Consider the following 18,516-nt stretch of genomic DNA (forward strand, 5'->3'; position numbering starts at 1 on the left):
AACTATTCGGTTGATAATTGATGTATTTGATTGAAAAGCGTCTTTTTGGTAGAAAAATCAACTATTTGGTTGATAATAAAAAATCCTGCTTGATAGTAAACTCTTTTGATAGAAATTCAGCTTTTTAGTTTTATGTATTTAATCTCTCCCTTTTACGGGTTTAAGGGCCGCCGCTCCCTGTACATATATTTACAATTCCATCCTTAGTCTAACTTAACTACTACTTATATTCTACTCTTTCGCATTACGTAGGATAAACAATAGTAACAGTAATGACATTAATTCCTAAAATAAGCGAGCTTCCAGGGCTTCCGTTTCCTCTTATCATAAAAAAAATGCATTTTCCACGATATTGAAAACAATTTTCGCTTTTTACTGCCCCTTTTCAGGATTACCTATTCGGCTCTGCCCTACTCCCTTGATTTCCCTTACTTCATCCAATTTCTTAATCCACATCACTCCCTGTCCACTACCATCCAAGATCCATCTTACACACTCATCCACACTCAACTGTCCCTCTTCCTCTCCTGTACATCTCTCTAATACATGTGCCCATGACTCCATTTCGTATCCGCATACTCTGCATAGATTCTCCTCTTCATCCATCCAATATCTGCATGCTCTCACTCCTTCCCCCGTTCTGAACCGTACAACCCTACTCCATTTTTCTTCCTTTTTTATTTTTTGCAGATATTCTGGTTCCGTCAACCCTTTGACCATCATATACCATCTTTTGTAAACATCTCGAATATTACAGACCCTTCTCATTTTTCTCCTTTCTTCCTCCCATTTTGAATTTCCGACATTACCTCTCGCTTCATTGTCCCGAATTTCGCCGAAACATGTTTGTGCAATTCTACTTCCCTCTCCCCTTTTTAGCTTCTCTTCAAACCCCCAGGCTCTCTTAATTTGTCTAGTAACCATATCTTCTTGTTTTAACATATATCCCGAGCAACCCATTACCCACTTCAGAAATCGTTCATGCATGCTCTCTACTTTCTTATGTTCCTTCCATCCCCAGATCTCCACACCATAACACAACACTGCCCACATCAACGCATCAAACCACCAGACCCTCATTCACAATCGTTCTTGAGCCTTCTCTTTCCTATACCCCATACTTCGCCCATTACTTTACTCGCACATTTAATTCTTTTCCTCACCTGCAGCTCGTTTCCCCCTTCTGCCTCAAACCAAAAACCTAGGTGACAGAACTCCTCCACAATTTCCACTTTTTGTCCGTTCATCTTCCAAACGTAATTTATTTTGCTCTTTCTATTTCTGAAACACATCATTTTTGTGTTATCTACGTTCACCGTCAGCTCTTTTGTTCCCACATACTCTTCGAAGATTCTCATCATTAGGTTCATCCCCTTCTCATCATCTGCTAATAGAACTACATCGTCCGCGTATGCTAGAGAATATAGTTTTCTGTTACCCAAAACCGTTCTGCCTTTCCCTTTGTCCTTTAGCTTCTCCTCTAACTCTGCCAGTAGGATATTAAATATTAACGGACTCGACGGGCACTCTTGCCTTAGACCTCGGCCTGTCCAGAAAACCTGCCCTTTTTTCATTCCTATTTCCACCCTAATCCTGGTTTCATTAAAAATTTCCTTTATCCTCTCCACCAACTTTTCCTCTACACCCCCGTCTTTCATTTCCTGCCATCCCTTTTCTAAATCCCGTCTGATTATGTGGGATACTTTCTTTTTGTTCTACCTGACTCTCCAACCTTTTTCTTAAGATTTCTGCATATATTTTATATCCTGCTGACATGAGAGTGATCCCTCTGTATTCCTCTACCTTCTTTCCTTCCCCTTTCTTAACAAGCGGTACCACAAGTCCCGTCGTTGCAGATCTTTCACATCCCATCGCTAATCCCTTCTCCTCCATACTTCATCGCTTCGTTCTCCATCCCATCTTCTCCTGTCGCCTAGTTTCTTTTTAACCTATCTTCCATTTCTATTTCTTCGTTAACGTTCTTCCTTTTCCCTCTATCCCTATTTATTACATCCCACACCCTACCTTCTTTGATCCTTTTTTCTACTTCTGCTTTATATTCTTCCTTTCCCCTTTGTCTTTTCTTTCGAGCATCTTCTCATGTTCTTTTTTCCTCCTGTTATACTCCTCATTCTCCATTTCCCCTTTTCACCATTTGCTCACACACTCTTTTATTCTCTCTTTACTCTCCCAGCATTCTTCGTCCCACCAGTCTCCCTTTCCCCCTACTCTTTCTTCATTAGTACCCAGCTCATCCTTTACTTTTTCAATGGACCCCTTCAACCTTTCTATTAAGGAGTCTATTCCCTCCGCTTTTCCATACCTAACCTTCTCCTTTTTCATCTTTTGTTTAAACTCTTTTAATTTATCTACCCCTCAGACTCCCATTTTCTTTTTTCTTTCGCACTCTTTTTCATTTCCCCCTCTGCCGCGCTTACTGACGCCTCTTTTTAGTGCAGCTATGGCCGAGAAGTGCCAAGATGTAGTCTATTACTGTTGATCCCTTTCCTATAAATGTGATCTCCCCTTCCTCATCTCCTTTCATATTGCCATTGCGTATAAACCATCCTGTTTCTCCTATCATGTCCAGCAACTTCCTCCCCACCCTGTCCGTCTCTCTATGTTTGGAGTTCCTTATATATGCCTCCTTTTCTTCATCCCATAACCCTCCCCCTTGTTCGCCAGTCCATGCATTTAAGTCCCCTCCTATTAAAGCCAATTCTTCCTTCTTTTCCTCCATCCACCTCCTTATTACTCTCCACCCGTCCTCTTCCCCTCTTCTTCCGTATACACACACCACTGCTATTTCTACTTTCCCAATTATAATATTTCTTAACATTGTTCCATTCTTTTCCTCCATGCCCCTATATCTTCTCCCTTTTACTGCTAATTCTTTTTTCACCCCTGACACCATTCCGCCCATCCCTCTCCCTTTAACGTGTTCTTTTCTTGCTTCTTGCATTGTCCACACATAAACTTTCGATAAAAGCTTTTTTACTCCCTTCCAATCCTTCTCATCTACCCAAGTTTCACTCATCATAATCACATCCCACTTTTCTAACTCCTCCCAAAATCCTTTTCTTGTTCTTCAAAGCTGACATATTCCAGAAAACTATTTTCACGTTTCTCTCTTCCCTTCCCTCTTCTTTCCTCTTCACTTTGTTTCCCATTTGCCGTTTGGAAACCCCTCTGATTTATTTCTAAACTCTTTTTCGTCTCCCTTCCCCTACCTTTCTCAAGACTTTCATTTTTTCCTTAATTCTTCTCCATAACCTGTCTCTCCCTATCCACACCATGTACTTTTTCCTCTCTACCCAAGCCCTCTTCTCTATTTGCCATCTCCTTTTCCTCTCCCTCCATGTCAGATCTTCTTCAATTCCTTCCCTTCTTCCTCTCAATAATTTTTTTCCCTCCATAATTTTCTTTTTCTCCTCCTCACTCCCTACTTTTACTAGAAACATTCCTTCTTTTCCTTCCTTTGTGCTTCCTATTCTCTTGACTCCTTCTAACCTTACATGCACTCTAATGTCTCGCAAAACATTTTTTATTTCCACTTCGCCTGTTTTACTCTCCACTTTTAATCCCTTAACTACTATGTTATTTTTCCTCTTTGCCCTTTCTTCCCCTTCTAATCTTCTTTCAATCTCACTGAGTCTTTTCTTCAATCTTTCATTCTCACTTCGGACGTTCTTTTCATTCCCTTTAACTATTTCCTCATTATCTGTTTTTCCCCATACGCTCATTCCTAATTTCTAGACTGCATACCCGTTCTTCCAACTGTTTTATTTCTCTAGATCTCTGTTCGTCCACCTCTCTCTGTCTATTCTCAATGCTCTCTAGCTTACCCCAAACCTTGTCTTTCTTCTCCTTCTAGCGTTTATCCCATTCTTCCCATTTTTCTCTGACATTTTTGACTGAAAATTTAACTATTTGTGTAAAAAAATTTTTTAGTGAAAAATTAAATTATTTCATTGAAAAATCCCCTTTTTTGGTAAAAAATTAATCTTCTTGTTTAGAAATTCATATTTTTGGTTGATAATAAAACTATGCGGTTAAAGGCTCACTCTTTAGTTAAGAATTTAGCTTTTTGATTTTAAATTCAGTTGTACCAGTTGAAGATTCATCTTTTTGATTTAAAATTCGTCACTTTAGTTGAAAATTTATTTTTTTCAACTGAAAATCTAATTATTTGTTTCAAAATTGATCATTTTTAGTGGGAAATTCAACTATTTCGTTGAAAAATCATGTTTTTTTTGTAGGCGGTTAATCTTTTTGCTTGATAATTACACTATGTGGTTGAAAGCAAACTCTTTTGTTAAAAACTCGGCTTTTCGGTTTGAAATTCATTATTTTCAGTTGTTGTTGATTCGTAGTTTTAATTGAAATTTCATCACTTTGGTTGCATTTTTTTTATTATTTTTTTTACCGTAATTTTAGCTATTCTATTTTACTTTATTTTTTTGTAGAAAAGTATTGTTTTTTGTTGAAAATTCGATTATTTCTTTAATAATAAAATAGCCTGTTTTTAAGTACATTCTTTTGTTAAAAGTTCACCTTTTTAGTTGAAAATTCATTACTTCCACTGAAATTTTTGTTTTTGTGTAACATTAATTTTTTCAACTAAAAATTTAACAATTTGAGTGAAAATTAATTTTTTTGAAGTGAAAAATTCCAGTATTTCGTTGAAAAATGGTCGTTTTAGTTAAAAATTCATCACTTTAGCTGAATTTTTTTTTACAGGAAAATTAATTTTTTTCAACTGAAAATTTAACTATTTGTGTACATTTTCTTTAAAAGTGAAAAATTAAATTATTTCGTTGAAAAATGGTCGTTTTTGGTAGAAAATTAATCTTCTTGTTTGAAAATTCATATTTTGTATTAATAATAAAACTACGTGGTTGAAATTAAACGCTTTTGTTAAAAAATCAGCTCTTCGGTTTAAAATTAATTTTTTTTCAGTTGCTGATTCATCATTTTAATTGAAATTTTATTATTTTGGTTGCATTTTTTTGTAGAAAATTATTTTTTTTTGTACAAAAATTTTAACTATTCTATTTTTTGTTGAAAATTGACATTTTTTTGTTGAAAATCCAATTAATTCATGGAAAATTAATGTAATTTATTTTAAAAACACGTCTTTTTGGTAGAAAAGTATTGTTTTTGCTTGAAAGTTCGATTATTTGTTTGATAATAAAAGAACATGTTTGTAAGTAAACTCTTTTGTTAGAAATTCATCTTTTTAGTTGAAAATTCATTAGTTTAGCCGATTTTTTTGTGGTAAATTAATTTTTTCCAACTTAAAATTAAACTATTTGAGCGAAAATTAATTTTTTTTATTGGAAAATTCAATTATTTCGTTAAAAAATTGCCTTTTTTGGTAGAAAGTTAATCTTCTTGTTTGAAAATTCATCTTTTTGGTTGATAATAAAACTACGTGGTTGAATGTATATTCTTTTGTTAAAAGGTTAGCTTTCTGGTTTAAAATTCAATAGTTCCCCCCTTTGGATTCATAATTTTAATTGAAAATTCATCATTTTGTTTGTAGATCTTATTTTGTAGAAAATTAATTTTTTTCACGAAAAATTGAACTATTTTATTTTTGGTCGAAAACTCTTAGTTTTTTGTTCAAAATCCAATCAACTAATTGGTGAAAAATGAACCTATTTGGTTGGAAAATCTTTTTTTTTTTTGTAGAAAAGTAATGTTTTTGGTTAAAAATTCGACTATTTGTTTGATAATAAAATAACGTGTTTGAAAGTAAACTCTTTTATTACGAATTTATCTTTTTAGTTAAAAATTTATCACTTTAGCTGAAAATTTCTTTTTTTTTTACTGAAAAATTAATTTTATTTCAACTGAAAATTGAACTATTTATGTAAAAATTTATTATTTTTTTTTAAGTGGAAAGTTAAATTACTTCGTTAAAAAATCGCCTTTTTGGTAGAAAATTAATCTTCTTGTTGGAAAATTCATATTTTTTATTGATAATAAAACTACGTGATTGAAAGTAAACACTTTCGTTAAAAAATCAGCTTCTTGGTTTTAAATTCATTTGTTGAAAAATCGACTTTTTGATAGAAAATAAATTTTTTTGTCTGAAAAATCAATGATTTGGTTGATAATTGATTTAAAATTGATCCTTTATAGGGGTAATTTGAACTATTTCGTTGAAAAATCGTATTTTTGGTAGACAATTATTCTTTTTTGAACTTTCATCTTTTTAGTTGATAATAAAACAACGTGGTTGAAAATAAACCCTTTGGTTAAAAATGAAGCTTATTATTATTTTATTTTAAAATAAAACCAAGAATCCATAATCCAAATTTTTACAACCACCATAAAATGCTCCTATTGCAATTGAAAAAAAGATCAGCTTTAAAAAAAAGGAATATTTTCCTTTATAAAAAAAATCTTTGGACAAAAATAAAAAAGAGAAAGAAGGGGATTTGTTTTGCTTGCCTTCTCATTTTTCTTGCCTCTTTTTTATTTTTGTCCAAAGATTTTTTTATAAAGGAAACCTTTTTTTAAAGGGGATCTTTTTTTAAATTAAAATAGGAGCATCTTATTTTGTTTTTTAAAATTTCTTTGAATTCTTAGTTTCGCTTTCAGGATTTCTGTATATTAGTATGATTATTGGACGTTAAATAGGATTTTGAATTTGATTTTAATCTAATTTAAATTTCTTAAGTTTTTATTCTATTTTTGTTTAAAAACTCGCATTTTTTCTTCGAAATTCAAATAATTGGTTAAAAATTCATCTATCTTGTTGAAAACGCAATATTTTTAACTGAAAAGTTAAAAATTTTAAGTTTCTTAAATTGAATTCAATTTAGTAACTCATTAATTTAATCTAAATATGTACTAAATTTTAAGTTTAAATTAAGAATTTCAACTATTATTCAAATTCAGGGATTTTTGAGACCAATGCAAGAAATGATTAAATATGTTTTCAATAATAAATTAATCGATCATACTAATAAGTTTAGGAATATCTTGTAATATAATTTGTCAAAGATTTCTGAATCAAAAATATTAATTGAACCCCTAAAAACTGAAAAAAAAACGTTCTTTGGAATCGTTTATTTTTTAATTATCGTTATACTTTTTTGGAACAGGGCAAAGGCCTTTTTGCACTTCGTTCATACAAAGAAGGTGAGACTATTCTGGAAGAAAAGCCACTTGTCTGTTGTCAATATTCGTGGAATGCCGATTATGGTTATTCCGCCTGCGAAAATTGCCTGAGCCCGCTCGAAACTGCCCAAGAAAATGTTTTTCGACTTTGTGGAAAAAGAGATATTATTTTGCCATATCCGGAATGTTGTGAAACGAAAAAAGAATTTATTACAGACTGTGAAACTTGTGGAGTCAAATATTGTAGCAGTGAATGCAAGTCGCAGGCATTCCAAAGGTATGTGTTTAATAAATAAAAATATTAATTTAAATTCTGGTTGGCGACTTAACCCGGGGAGGGGGGGGGGCAGAAAAATGACGGAGAATTTAATTTAAAAAACTGGAAATTTAATTCAGATCGTGGTAAAATTCAAGTTTTCATTATTCGAATAATTTTAATCGATTTAGAAAAGTGATTTCTATTTTATCTACAGTTGCAGGGCATATCAGTGAAAATAATAATCTTTCTATTTTAGGACAGGGAGTTTCAGTAAAGAAATATAATTTTCCTTAAAACAGGGAATTTTTGACATGCAACATATACATTTTTTTGGGGGAATTTATTTTTTGTTCTCTTGAAAATTAAAATAATTGTATTTAAAATTTAAACTCTTTTGTTAAAAATTAATTTTTTTTTTAGTTGTGGATTCATCTTTTTAATTTAAAATTCATACATTTGAAAAAATGTGACTACTTCTTTTGGAAATCAATGTTTCAACTAAACATTTAACTTTCAGTAGAAATTTTAACTATTTTTCGATAATCCGATTTTTTTTTGTAAGAATTCAATTTTTGACGGGAAATTTAATTATTCAATTTTTGGTTGAATTTTTTAAAAATGAAAATTCAACTGTTTGGTTGAAAATTAATATTTTTTATTTGAAAATTAAACTATTTTATTAATAATTCATGTAATTTGTGGAAAATTTGTCTTTTTGTAATCATATTGGTTGAAAACTCATCTTTTTGTTAGACATTAAATTCAACAATTCCAGTTGTAGATTCATCAGATGTGTTCAAAGTTAATTTTTTCAACTGAAAATTTAACCGTTAAATTTTGGATGGAAAATTAACTGTTTCTATTTCAAAATGTAACAATTTGTATGTAAATTTGTCTTCTTTCATTGAAAATTCATTTATTTAGTTGAAAACTAACGTATTTTGTTTTAAAAAAATGACTATTTTGGTGGAAAATGATGTTATTTTTGTAGAAAATTAATTTAATGGTTTAAAAAGTCTTGTTTGTGGTTGACAAATCAAATATTCAAGTTAAATATTCATCATTTTAATGAGTACTTATTTTGAAAATGAATTTTTTAACTAAAAATTTAACGTCCTGTAGAAATTTTAATTATTTTTGAATAATCTAATTTTTTGGGTTGAAATTTTATTTTTTAAATTGAAAATTCAAATGTTTGGTTGAAAATTGATACTTTTTATTTAAAAATTAAATTATTTATTTGCAAATTTATGTAATTTGTGAAAAAATCGTCTTTTTTGTAAAAAAATAATCTGATTGTTTGAAAACTCATCTTTTTGGTAGATATTAAATTCAATAATTCCAGTTAAAGATTCAACAGTTTTGTTGATTCATTTTTTTTGTGTTGAAAATTCACGTATTTTGTTAGAAATAAATTTACTTTGTTAAAAAATAAACGTTTTTGTTGAAAATTAAATTGTTTTTATGAAAGATTTATCATTTTAATAAAAATTTCATTTTTTGTTTGTTAAAAAATGAGCTATTTGATTGAAAACTTGTTTTTTATTCGGATAAAGAGGATTTTTTTTGCCGAAAATTTAACTATTTTTCAGTATATCCGATTTTTTTGGGATAAGAATTACATTTTTTAAGGAAAAAACAACTATTCTATTTTTAGGTTGAAATTTTATTTGGTTTGGATAGAAATTAAACTATTTGGTTGAAAATTGATATTTTTTATTTAAAAAGTAAACTATTTTTTTAAATTCATGTAATTTATGGAAAATGCACGTATTTTGTTTAAAAAAACGATTTTTTGTTAGAAAATGATTTTTTTACCAAATTAATTTTATTGTTTAAAAATTCTTGTTTTTAGTTGAAAATTCAAGTATTCCAGTTCAATATTCATCATTTTAGTAGATAATTCATCTTTTAGGTTAGAAATAAATTTACTTGGTTGATAGATAAAATCTGTTGAAAATTAATTTCTTTTATTGAAGATTTATCATTTTAATTGAAAATTGATTTCTTTGGTTCAAAAAATAACTATTTTATTGAAAATGTTTTTTTTTTTGGTTGATATTTTTTTTACTTAGAAATATAATTATATAAATATAATTTCAGTTAAAAATAATTTTTTTGGTTTGGACATTGATTTTTTACTGAAAATCTAATTATTCGATTTTTGATTTAAAGGGATCTTTATTCGAATATTCGTCTTTTTTTAGTTGAGAATTAATTTTCTTAACTTAAAACTTAATTACTTAAGTTCTAGGTGACAATTTATCTTTTTTAGTCAAAATTATTTTTGTTGTTGAGAGTTCAATTATTTCAGATGAAGATGCATTGTTTTAGTTGAAAGCTCTTTTTTTGTTTACAATTTGACTATTCGAGTAAAGAATTCTGTTAAAAATTAATTAATGAATGAATTTTTTGTTACGAACTTTAACCAAATAGTTCATTTTTTAACCAACAGTATTATTTTTCTAAAATAAAAAAAATATCAATTTTTAACCAGAAATGGAGTCGTTAAATTTTCATGCAAGAGAATTAATTTTCAATAAAAAAATGAAGTTTCTACAAAATAGTTTAATTTTATACCAACATGTTAAATTTTTAAGCTCAGGCGACCAATTTTTTACAAAATAGTTCACTTTTAACCCAAGAATATGCATTTTCAACAAGAAAGTTAACCCTTAACAACAACAAAAACCGACTTTTAAACTAAAATTGTGAATCTTAGAAAAAAATTCAACTTTCAAAAAATTTTTTGTTTGATATTTTAAAGAAAAAAGTTGAATGTAAAATAAAAAACAGTAGTTTTCCTTTTCAAGATAACAAATGAAAACGATTTCTCAAAAAATACTCAAATCCTCAACTAAAGCAGATTAATTTTCAATCAAATACACAAATTTTCAAAAAACTTGCTGACTTTTCGAACCAAATTGTTCCATTTTCAAAAAAAAAAAGTTTAATTTTGAACAAAAAAGTTTAATTTCCAACGCAAAAATTAAATATTTGAATTTTCAGTTAAAGAAATTAGTTTGTAACAGAAAAGGCAATTTTGTATTCAAAAAGGAATTTTTAACTAAAATTTAAACTTCGACCCAAAAAAATGAAATTTTAAAAAAGTAGTTCAACTTTGAACAAAAATTTAAATTCTTTGAAAATCAGTTATTTGTTCAAAAATAACCAATAAAAACGAATTCTTAACATAATTATTAAATCCTTAAATAAAACAGATTAATTTTCAACCCAGGAATTGCATTTTTTAATTTTTTGTTAAAAATTCATATTCCCGGGTTGAAAATTCGACTGTTTTGTAAATAATTCAACAATTTGGTACAAAATTCATCTGTTTTGTAGAAAATTGTTTTTTTTTGTTGTTTAAATTGAAAATTAAATCTCTTAAATAAAAATTTATATAGTTAAAATTTTTTGAAATTATAAAAGTATAAACTGACAATTAATAAAATAAAATTTGGACTAATATCACATCCATTGATCAAAACTATTTAATTAAAAGCTTATGCAATTTACTAAAAATTGATATTTGCTGATTTAAAATTAATCCTTTGTTGAAAATTCTTTTTTATTGGTTGTTTTTGAGTGAGCAACTGTTTTTTTATTTAATATTTTTTCTCCTAAAATATGAACAATTACATTTTTCGTTGAAAGTTCATGTTTTAGGCTGAATATTCAACTCTTAGGTTGAAAGTTGAACTATTTTAATAAAATCATATTTTTTATTTGAAGATTCACAATTTTAGTTGAAAATTAGTTTTTTGTTTGTTTGTTAAAATGAAAATTATTTAACTGAAAATTTACATATTCTGTTTAAAATTCAACGTTTTGGTTGAAAATTTGTCTCCTTGGGTTGAAAATTCAAATATTTCCTTGAAAGTGATGTCATTTGCATGAAAAATTGTATAATTTGGTAGAAAATTAATCGTTTTGTATGAAAATTAATTCTATTGTTTCTAAAATCCATTCTTTTGGTTAAAAATTCAAGTATTTCAGGTCGAAATTAATAATTTTAGTTGAAAATTCATCTTTTTGGTTGAAAAATAAACTGTTTTATTAAAAATGCCACAGCAACTGTTTTCTTCAAAATAATATTTTGAATTATGGGGCATTCAACTAATTCCTTGAAAATTCTATTTTAATGGCCGTTTTTGAGTGACCAGCTGTTTTTTATTTTAAATTTAGTATTTTTTGATCTAAAATATCAGCGATTACATTTTTTGTTAAAAATTCATTTTTTTAGGTTGAAAATTCATTTTTTTAGGTTGAAAATTCAACTCCTAGGTTCAAAGTTGAACTATATCAATAAAATCACATTTTTTGTTTGAAGATTCACAATATTAATTGAAAATTCGCTTTTCCTTATGTTAAAATTAAAGAATTTTAATTGAAAATTTACATATTTTTTGAAAAGTCAACTATTTAATTGAAAATTTGTCTCCTTTTATTGCAAATTTAACTATTTCCTTCAAATTGATTTATTTTACTTGAAAAACTGTATTTTTGGTAGAAAATTCTTTTTTATTGATTATTTTTTCGTTAAAATTCTTTTTTTAGGTGGACATTACAACTTCTAGTTGGATAGTTAAACTACTTTAATAAAATCATATTTTTTATTTGAAGATTCACAATTTTATTTGAAAATTCGTTTTTTTTTTGTTGTTAAAATAAAAAATTTTAAACTAAATTTACATATTTATTTGAAAATTCAACTATTTCTTTAAAACTGATTTATTTTGCATGACAAATTGTATTTTTTGGTAGAAAATTTGTTTGTTTGTTTGTTACTTTTTGGTTGAAAAATCTTTTTTATTGGTTGTTTTTGAGTGAGAAATTGTTTTTTATTTTAAAAATTATTTTTTGAGTGAGCAACTGTTTTTTATTTTGAATTTAATTTTTTTTTCAAAAATATCAACGATTATATTTTTGGCTGAAAACTCATTTTTTAGGTTGAAAGTTGAACTATTTTAATAAAATCATGTTTTTTATTTAAAGATTCATAATTTTAGTTAAAAATTCCTTTTTTTTTTTGTTAAAATAAAAGTTATTTAACTGAAAATTTACATATTCTGTTGAAATGTGAACTATTTTCATAAAATTGCTGTATTTTGCATGAAAAACTATTTTTTGGTAGAAAATTAATCTTATTGTTCAGAAATCCATTCTTTTGGTTAAAAATTCAAGTGTTTCAGTTAAAAATTAATAATTTTAGTTAAAAATTCATCTTTTTGGTTGAAAATTAACTTTTTTATTAAAAATTCCACAGCAATCGTTTGCTTGAAAACAATCGGTTTTGAATTATGTGGCATTCAACTTTTTCCTGGAAAATTCTTTTTTGAGTGAGCAACTCTTTTTTATTTTAAATTTAATATTTTTTCCCTAAAATATCAACGATTATATTTTTGGTTGAAAATTCATTTTTTAGGTTGAAAATTCAAATCCTAGGTTAAAAGTTGAACTATTTTAAGAAAATCATAGTTTTTATTTAAAGATTCACAATTTTAATTAAAAATTCGTTTTGTTTTTTGTTTTTTTTTTTGTTAAAATAAAAATTATTCAACTGAAAATTTACATATTGTGTTGAAAAGTCAACTATTTTCATAAAATTGCTGTATTTTGCATGAAAAACTGTATTTTTGGGTAGAAAATTAATCTTAGTGTTCAAAAATCCATTCTTTCGGTCAAAAATTCAAGTATTTTTTAGGTCAATATTAATCATTTTAGTTGAAAATTCATCTTTTTGATTTAAAATTAAACGGTTTTGTTAAAAATGCCACTGCAACTGTTTTCTTGAAAACAATCTGTTTTGAATTATGAGGTATTCAACTATTTCCTTGAAAATTCTTTTTTATTGGTTTTTTTTTTTTTGAATGATCAACTGTTTTTTATTTTAAATTAAATATTTTTTTCCTAAAATATCAACGATTACATTTTTCGTTAAAAATTCAACTTTTAGGTTGAAAGTTGAACAATTTTAATAAAATCACATTTTTTGTTTGAAAATTCAAAATTTTAGTTGAAAATTTGTTTTTTGTTGTTGAAAATTAAATTTTTTGTAATTGAAAATTTTCATTTTTTAGGATGAAAATTCAACTCCTAGGTTGAAAGTTGAACTATTTTATTAAAATAACATTTTTTGTTTGAATATTCACAATTTTAGTTGAAAATTCATTTTTTTGTTTGTTAAAATAAATCATTTTGAACTGAAAATTTACATGCTTTGATGAAAATTCAACTATTTCCTTAAAATTGATGTATTATGCTTGAAAAATTATATTTTTCGGTATAAAATTAATCTTTTTAGTACAAAATTAATCTTATTGTTCAAAAATCTAATCCTCTTGGTTAAAAATTTAAATATTTCAGCTCAATATTCATAATTTATTTGAAAATTAATTGTTTAGTTTGAAAATTTAACTTGTAGGTTGAAAGTTGAACTATTTTAATAAAATCACATTTTTTGGTTTGAAGATTCACAATTTTAGTTAAAAATTTGTTTTCCTTTGTGGTTAAAAATTAAATTTTTTAAATGGAAAATTTAAATATTTTATTGAAAATTCAACTATTTGGTTGAAAATTTCTCTCCTTTTATTGAAAATTCAACCATTTCCTTAAAATTGATTTATTTTCCATGAAAAATTGTATTTTTTGATAGAAAATTAATCTTATTCTTAAAAACTCCTTTCTTTCAGTTAAAATTTCAAGCGTGTCAGTTAAATATTCATAATTTTAGTTGAAAATTTACCTTTTTGCTTAAAATTCCAGTTGATTGATAATTTAATTTGAAAATTAATTTATTTTTTAATTTTTTCTCTGTTGTGTTAAAGATGTTTAGAATGAACGTCATGATTTAAAATAAACGTTTTCGTTTTTCGGCAAATATGAATATGTTACTTTTATTTGACCAGGAAAATTGAGAAATTTGACCGATAAAAATCGGAAATTTGAAATCGTTCGGTAATTTTTTTTTGAAATTTTAGATATCATCAGACTCTCTGTCTGCAATCTCGAGAAAAGGACAAAGGCCACCCACTGGTACAATTAAACGAAATATGGAAACAACTCCATTATCCTCCAGAAACTGCAACAATAATGCTGGTCGCAAAAATGGTTGCACTAGTGAATCAATCTCCCGACGGAAAAAGCGTTAAATCCGCTTTTTCTCAATTTTGCCACCGGACAACCAACGAAACACAAGAAATTGCACACAAGCTGCTCGGAGAAAAATTCATCGAGCAAATTGACCTCTTGAGGGAAACCACGAAGAATGTTTTAAATGTCGAATCGGTAGAAGACGTAAGTCACCAACATTCAGTATCTTAGAAAAAAAAACAGATCAATTTTTAACAATAACAAATATTTTTTAACAAAATAAATCAACTTTCAACTAGAATGTTGAATTTTCAATCAAAAATATTAATATTTTTACCAGAGAAGAATATTTTTCAACTAAAATATATATAAATTCTTAACCAAACAGCTAAATTTTGAATCAAAATATTAATTTTCTTCTAAAAAGAGAATTTTTAACAGATTAAATAAATTTTCAAAAAAATTGCTTAAACATTTATGTGATATTATTCGAATTTTAACTAAATAATTGAATTTTTAAACTAGAGAATGTTAATTTTTTACCAAAAAGAAAGAATTTTCATTTCAGGGGATTAAATTTCAACAAAAAATTGATTTTCTACTAAATAGTTTAATTTTGTACCAACCAGTTGAATTTTCAATAAAACATTTTAAAATTTTGAGCCAAAAATACGAATTTTCTACAAAAAAGTTGAATTTTCAACTCGAGAATATGAAATTTAAACAATAAAGTCAATTTTTATACCAATCAGTTGAATTTCTAAACAAATAGTTCGATTTTCAAAGAAACAGATGAGTTTAACAAAGTGCTTGAATAAATAATTTGATATTATTCCAAAATCTTATTTTATTATTTTAACCAGAAAGTTCAATTTTCAATGAAAAATATTATTTTTCTCCCTAAAAAATAGATTTTTCAACAAAATATATAAATTCTTAACCAAACAGCTAAATTTTGAATCAAAATATTAATTTTCTTCTAAAAAGAGAATTTTTAACAGATTAAATAAATTTTCAAAAAAATTGTTTAAACATTTATGTGATATTATTCGAATTTTAACTAAATAATTGAATTTTTAAACTAGAGAATGTTAATTTTTTACAAAAAAGAAAGAATTTTCATTTCAGGGGATTAAATTTCAACAAAAAATTGATTTTCTACTAAATAGTTTAATTTTGTACCAACCAACAGCGAAAAAAAATTCTTAACAAAATGAATAGATTTTTAACCAGAAAGTTTAAGTTTTAATTAAAAAGATTAATTTTCTTCCTGAAAAATATTTTTGAACAAAATACATAAATTTTTAACCAAATAGTTGAATTTCCAGCCAAAATATTAATTTTAAAAAAAAAAAGAATTTTTAACAAATTACATAAATTTTCAAAAACATTGTTTAAACAATTATGAGATATTATATGAAATTTTATTTTATTAATTATAAACTTATATTTTATTCGTTAGAAAAAGTTTTTTCAATAAAAAAATTTAATTTTTGAAAAATATTTTAATTTTGTACTAAATAGTTGAATTTTACACTAATTGGTTAAATTTTTGATCGAAAAATACAAATTTTCTATAAAACAGTTGGATTTTTGACCCGAAAATATGAAATTTCAAGAATAAAGTCAATTTTAAACCAATCAGTTAAATTTTTGTAAAAATATTTAAATTTACAGTTAAAAAAATTTATTTTCAACAAGAAAAACGAATTTTCAAATAAAATTGTGAATCTTTTAACAAAAAAATTATCTTCTTTGAAAGTATGTATTGTCATGGAAAATGTAAATTTTAATTTCAACCAAAAATATGAGTTTTCTAAAAAAAAACAGTTAAATTTTCAAAGAAATAGTAGAATTTTCGATAAAAAAAGAATAACTCTTAACAAAATACATAAATTATTAATCAAGCAATTGAGTTTTCAACAAAAAAATTTAATTTTTACCAAAAAGATTAATTTTCTACCAAAAACGAAGAATTTTCAAAAAATTAGAAAAATTTTCAACGAAATAGTTTGGACAGTTAACGCTATGTTAAGTCTACTTTTTCTTTTATTAATTGTAAGTGTATATTTTTTCGTTTTTAAAATCTTTAAGCAAAAAGTTTTAGTTTTTAGACTAACAAATATCATTTTTTAACAAAAAATGGAGAACTTGCATTTAAGAGGATTAATTTTCATGTATAAATGTAAATTTTAACAAAATGAATTTTGAACTAAAAAAGAATAATTATCAACAAAAAACATACATTTTTAACCAGAAAGTTGAACTTTTAATCAAAAATATTAATTTTATAACAAGTTAATAATTTTCTACCGAAAAAAGAAGAATTTTTAACAAATTACCTAAATTTTCAATGAAATTGTTTGAACTATTAATGTGATTTTTAGTCGAATTTTTCTTTTATTAATTGAAAGTTTATTTATTTTTTTTAATCTTCCATTTAAATACTTGAATTTATCTACTACCAAATGTCAGTTTTTAACGAAAAATGGAGGAATTTCATTTAAGAAGATTAAATTTTAGTACAAAAATTAAATTTCCACAAAAAAGTTTTTTTTGTTGTATCAAATCGTTAAATTTTAAACCAATTTGTTAAATTATTTTAAACGAAAATATGAATTTTCAACCCGAGAATATGAAATTTCAACAATTATTAAATTTTCAACCAATCAGTTCAATTTTTAACAAAATATTAAAATTTTTAATTAAAAGACAGTTAATTTTTTAACTAAATAGTTAAATTTTCAGAGAAATAGATGAATTTTCAACAAAAAAAGAATACTTTTTAATAAAGTACATCAACTTTTAACCAGAAAGTTGAATTTTTCTTCAAAAAGATTAATTTTCTATCCGAAAAGAATATTTTTTAACAAAATACATCAATTATTAATCAAACAGTTGAGTTTTCAACAACAAAAATTAATTTTTTTCCAAAAAAGAAGAATTTTCCAAAAATTACATAAATTCTCAACGAAATAGTTTAGACAATTAATGCTATGTTAGTCTGATTTTTCTTTTACTAATTGTAAGTGTATATGTTTGTTGTTATAAAAATTTGTGAGTCAAAAGTTTTAATTTTTAGACTAACAAATAATATTTTTCAACCAAAAATTGAGAATTTGCATTTAAGTGGATTAATTTTTATTTATGAATTTAAATTTGATCAAAATAGTGTAATTTTGTACCAAACAGTTGAATTTTGAATCAATTTGTTCAATTTTTGAGCCCAAAATACGAATTTTCTATAAAAAAAAATGAGTTCAATGAAATTGTTGGAGCTATTCATGTGATATTAGTCGAATTTTTCTTTTCTTATTTGTAAGTTTATGTTTTTTTTTATTTCAAAAATTTTCAACCAAATAGTTGAATTTTTTGACTACCAAATGTCAATTTTTAACGAATAAATTTTTAACTAACCAGCTGAATTTTTAACAAAATATTTCAATTTTCAGTTAAAAGACAGATACATTTTTAACCAAAGAGTTGAATTTTCAAAGAAATAGATGAATTTTCAACAAAAAAAGAATAATTCTTAATAAAATACATCAACTTTTAATCAGAAAGTTAAATTTTCGATGAAAAAAAAATTAATTTTCTATCCGAAAAGAATATTTTTCAACAAAATACATAAATTAATAATCAAACAGTTGAGTTTTCAATCCAAAAAAATCAATTTTCTAACAAAAAAGAATTTTCAACAAATTAAATAAGTTTTCAACGAAATAGTTTGAACAATTGATGTGATTTTATTTTAATAATGGTAAATTTATATTTTTTTCATTTTCTAATTTTTTAATTAAATAGTTCATTTTTTTAACTAAAAAATGTCCTTTTCAACTCGAGAATACGAAATTTGAACAACAAAGTGAATTTTTAACCAATCAGTTGAATTTTCAATCAAAAAAAGAATAGTTCTTAACAAAATACAAAAATTTTTAACAAGAAAGTTGAACTTTGAATAAAAAAGATTAATTTTCTACCAAAGTAAGAACAATTTTCAAGAAGTTACATAAATTTTCAAAAAATAGTTC

At 25.6% G+C, this 18,516-nt stretch overlaps 1 protein-coding gene across 1 annotated transcript in view; it reads left to right on the plus strand.

Moving 5' to 3' along the window:
• Positions 1 to 18,516, plus strand: part of LOC117171510 (SET and MYND domain-containing protein 5) — a 36,553-nt gene that overhangs the window by 1,640 nt on the left and 16,397 nt on the right. Inside the window, exons 2-3 of the mRNA XM_033358881.1 lie at positions 7,116 to 7,408; positions 14,374 to 14,689. Of these exons, the coding sequence (XP_033214772.1) occupies positions 7,116 to 7,408; positions 14,374 to 14,689 (609 nt within the window). The remainder of the gene's footprint in view (positions 1 to 7,115; positions 7,409 to 14,373; positions 14,690 to 18,516) is intronic.

This window comes from Belonocnema kinseyi, chromosome 4, assembly GCF_010883055.1.
Source record: "Belonocnema kinseyi isolate 2016_QV_RU_SX_M_011 chromosome 4, B_treatae_v1, whole genome shotgun sequence".
NCBI lineage: Eukaryota > Metazoa > Arthropoda > Insecta > Hymenoptera > Cynipidae > Belonocnema > Belonocnema kinseyi.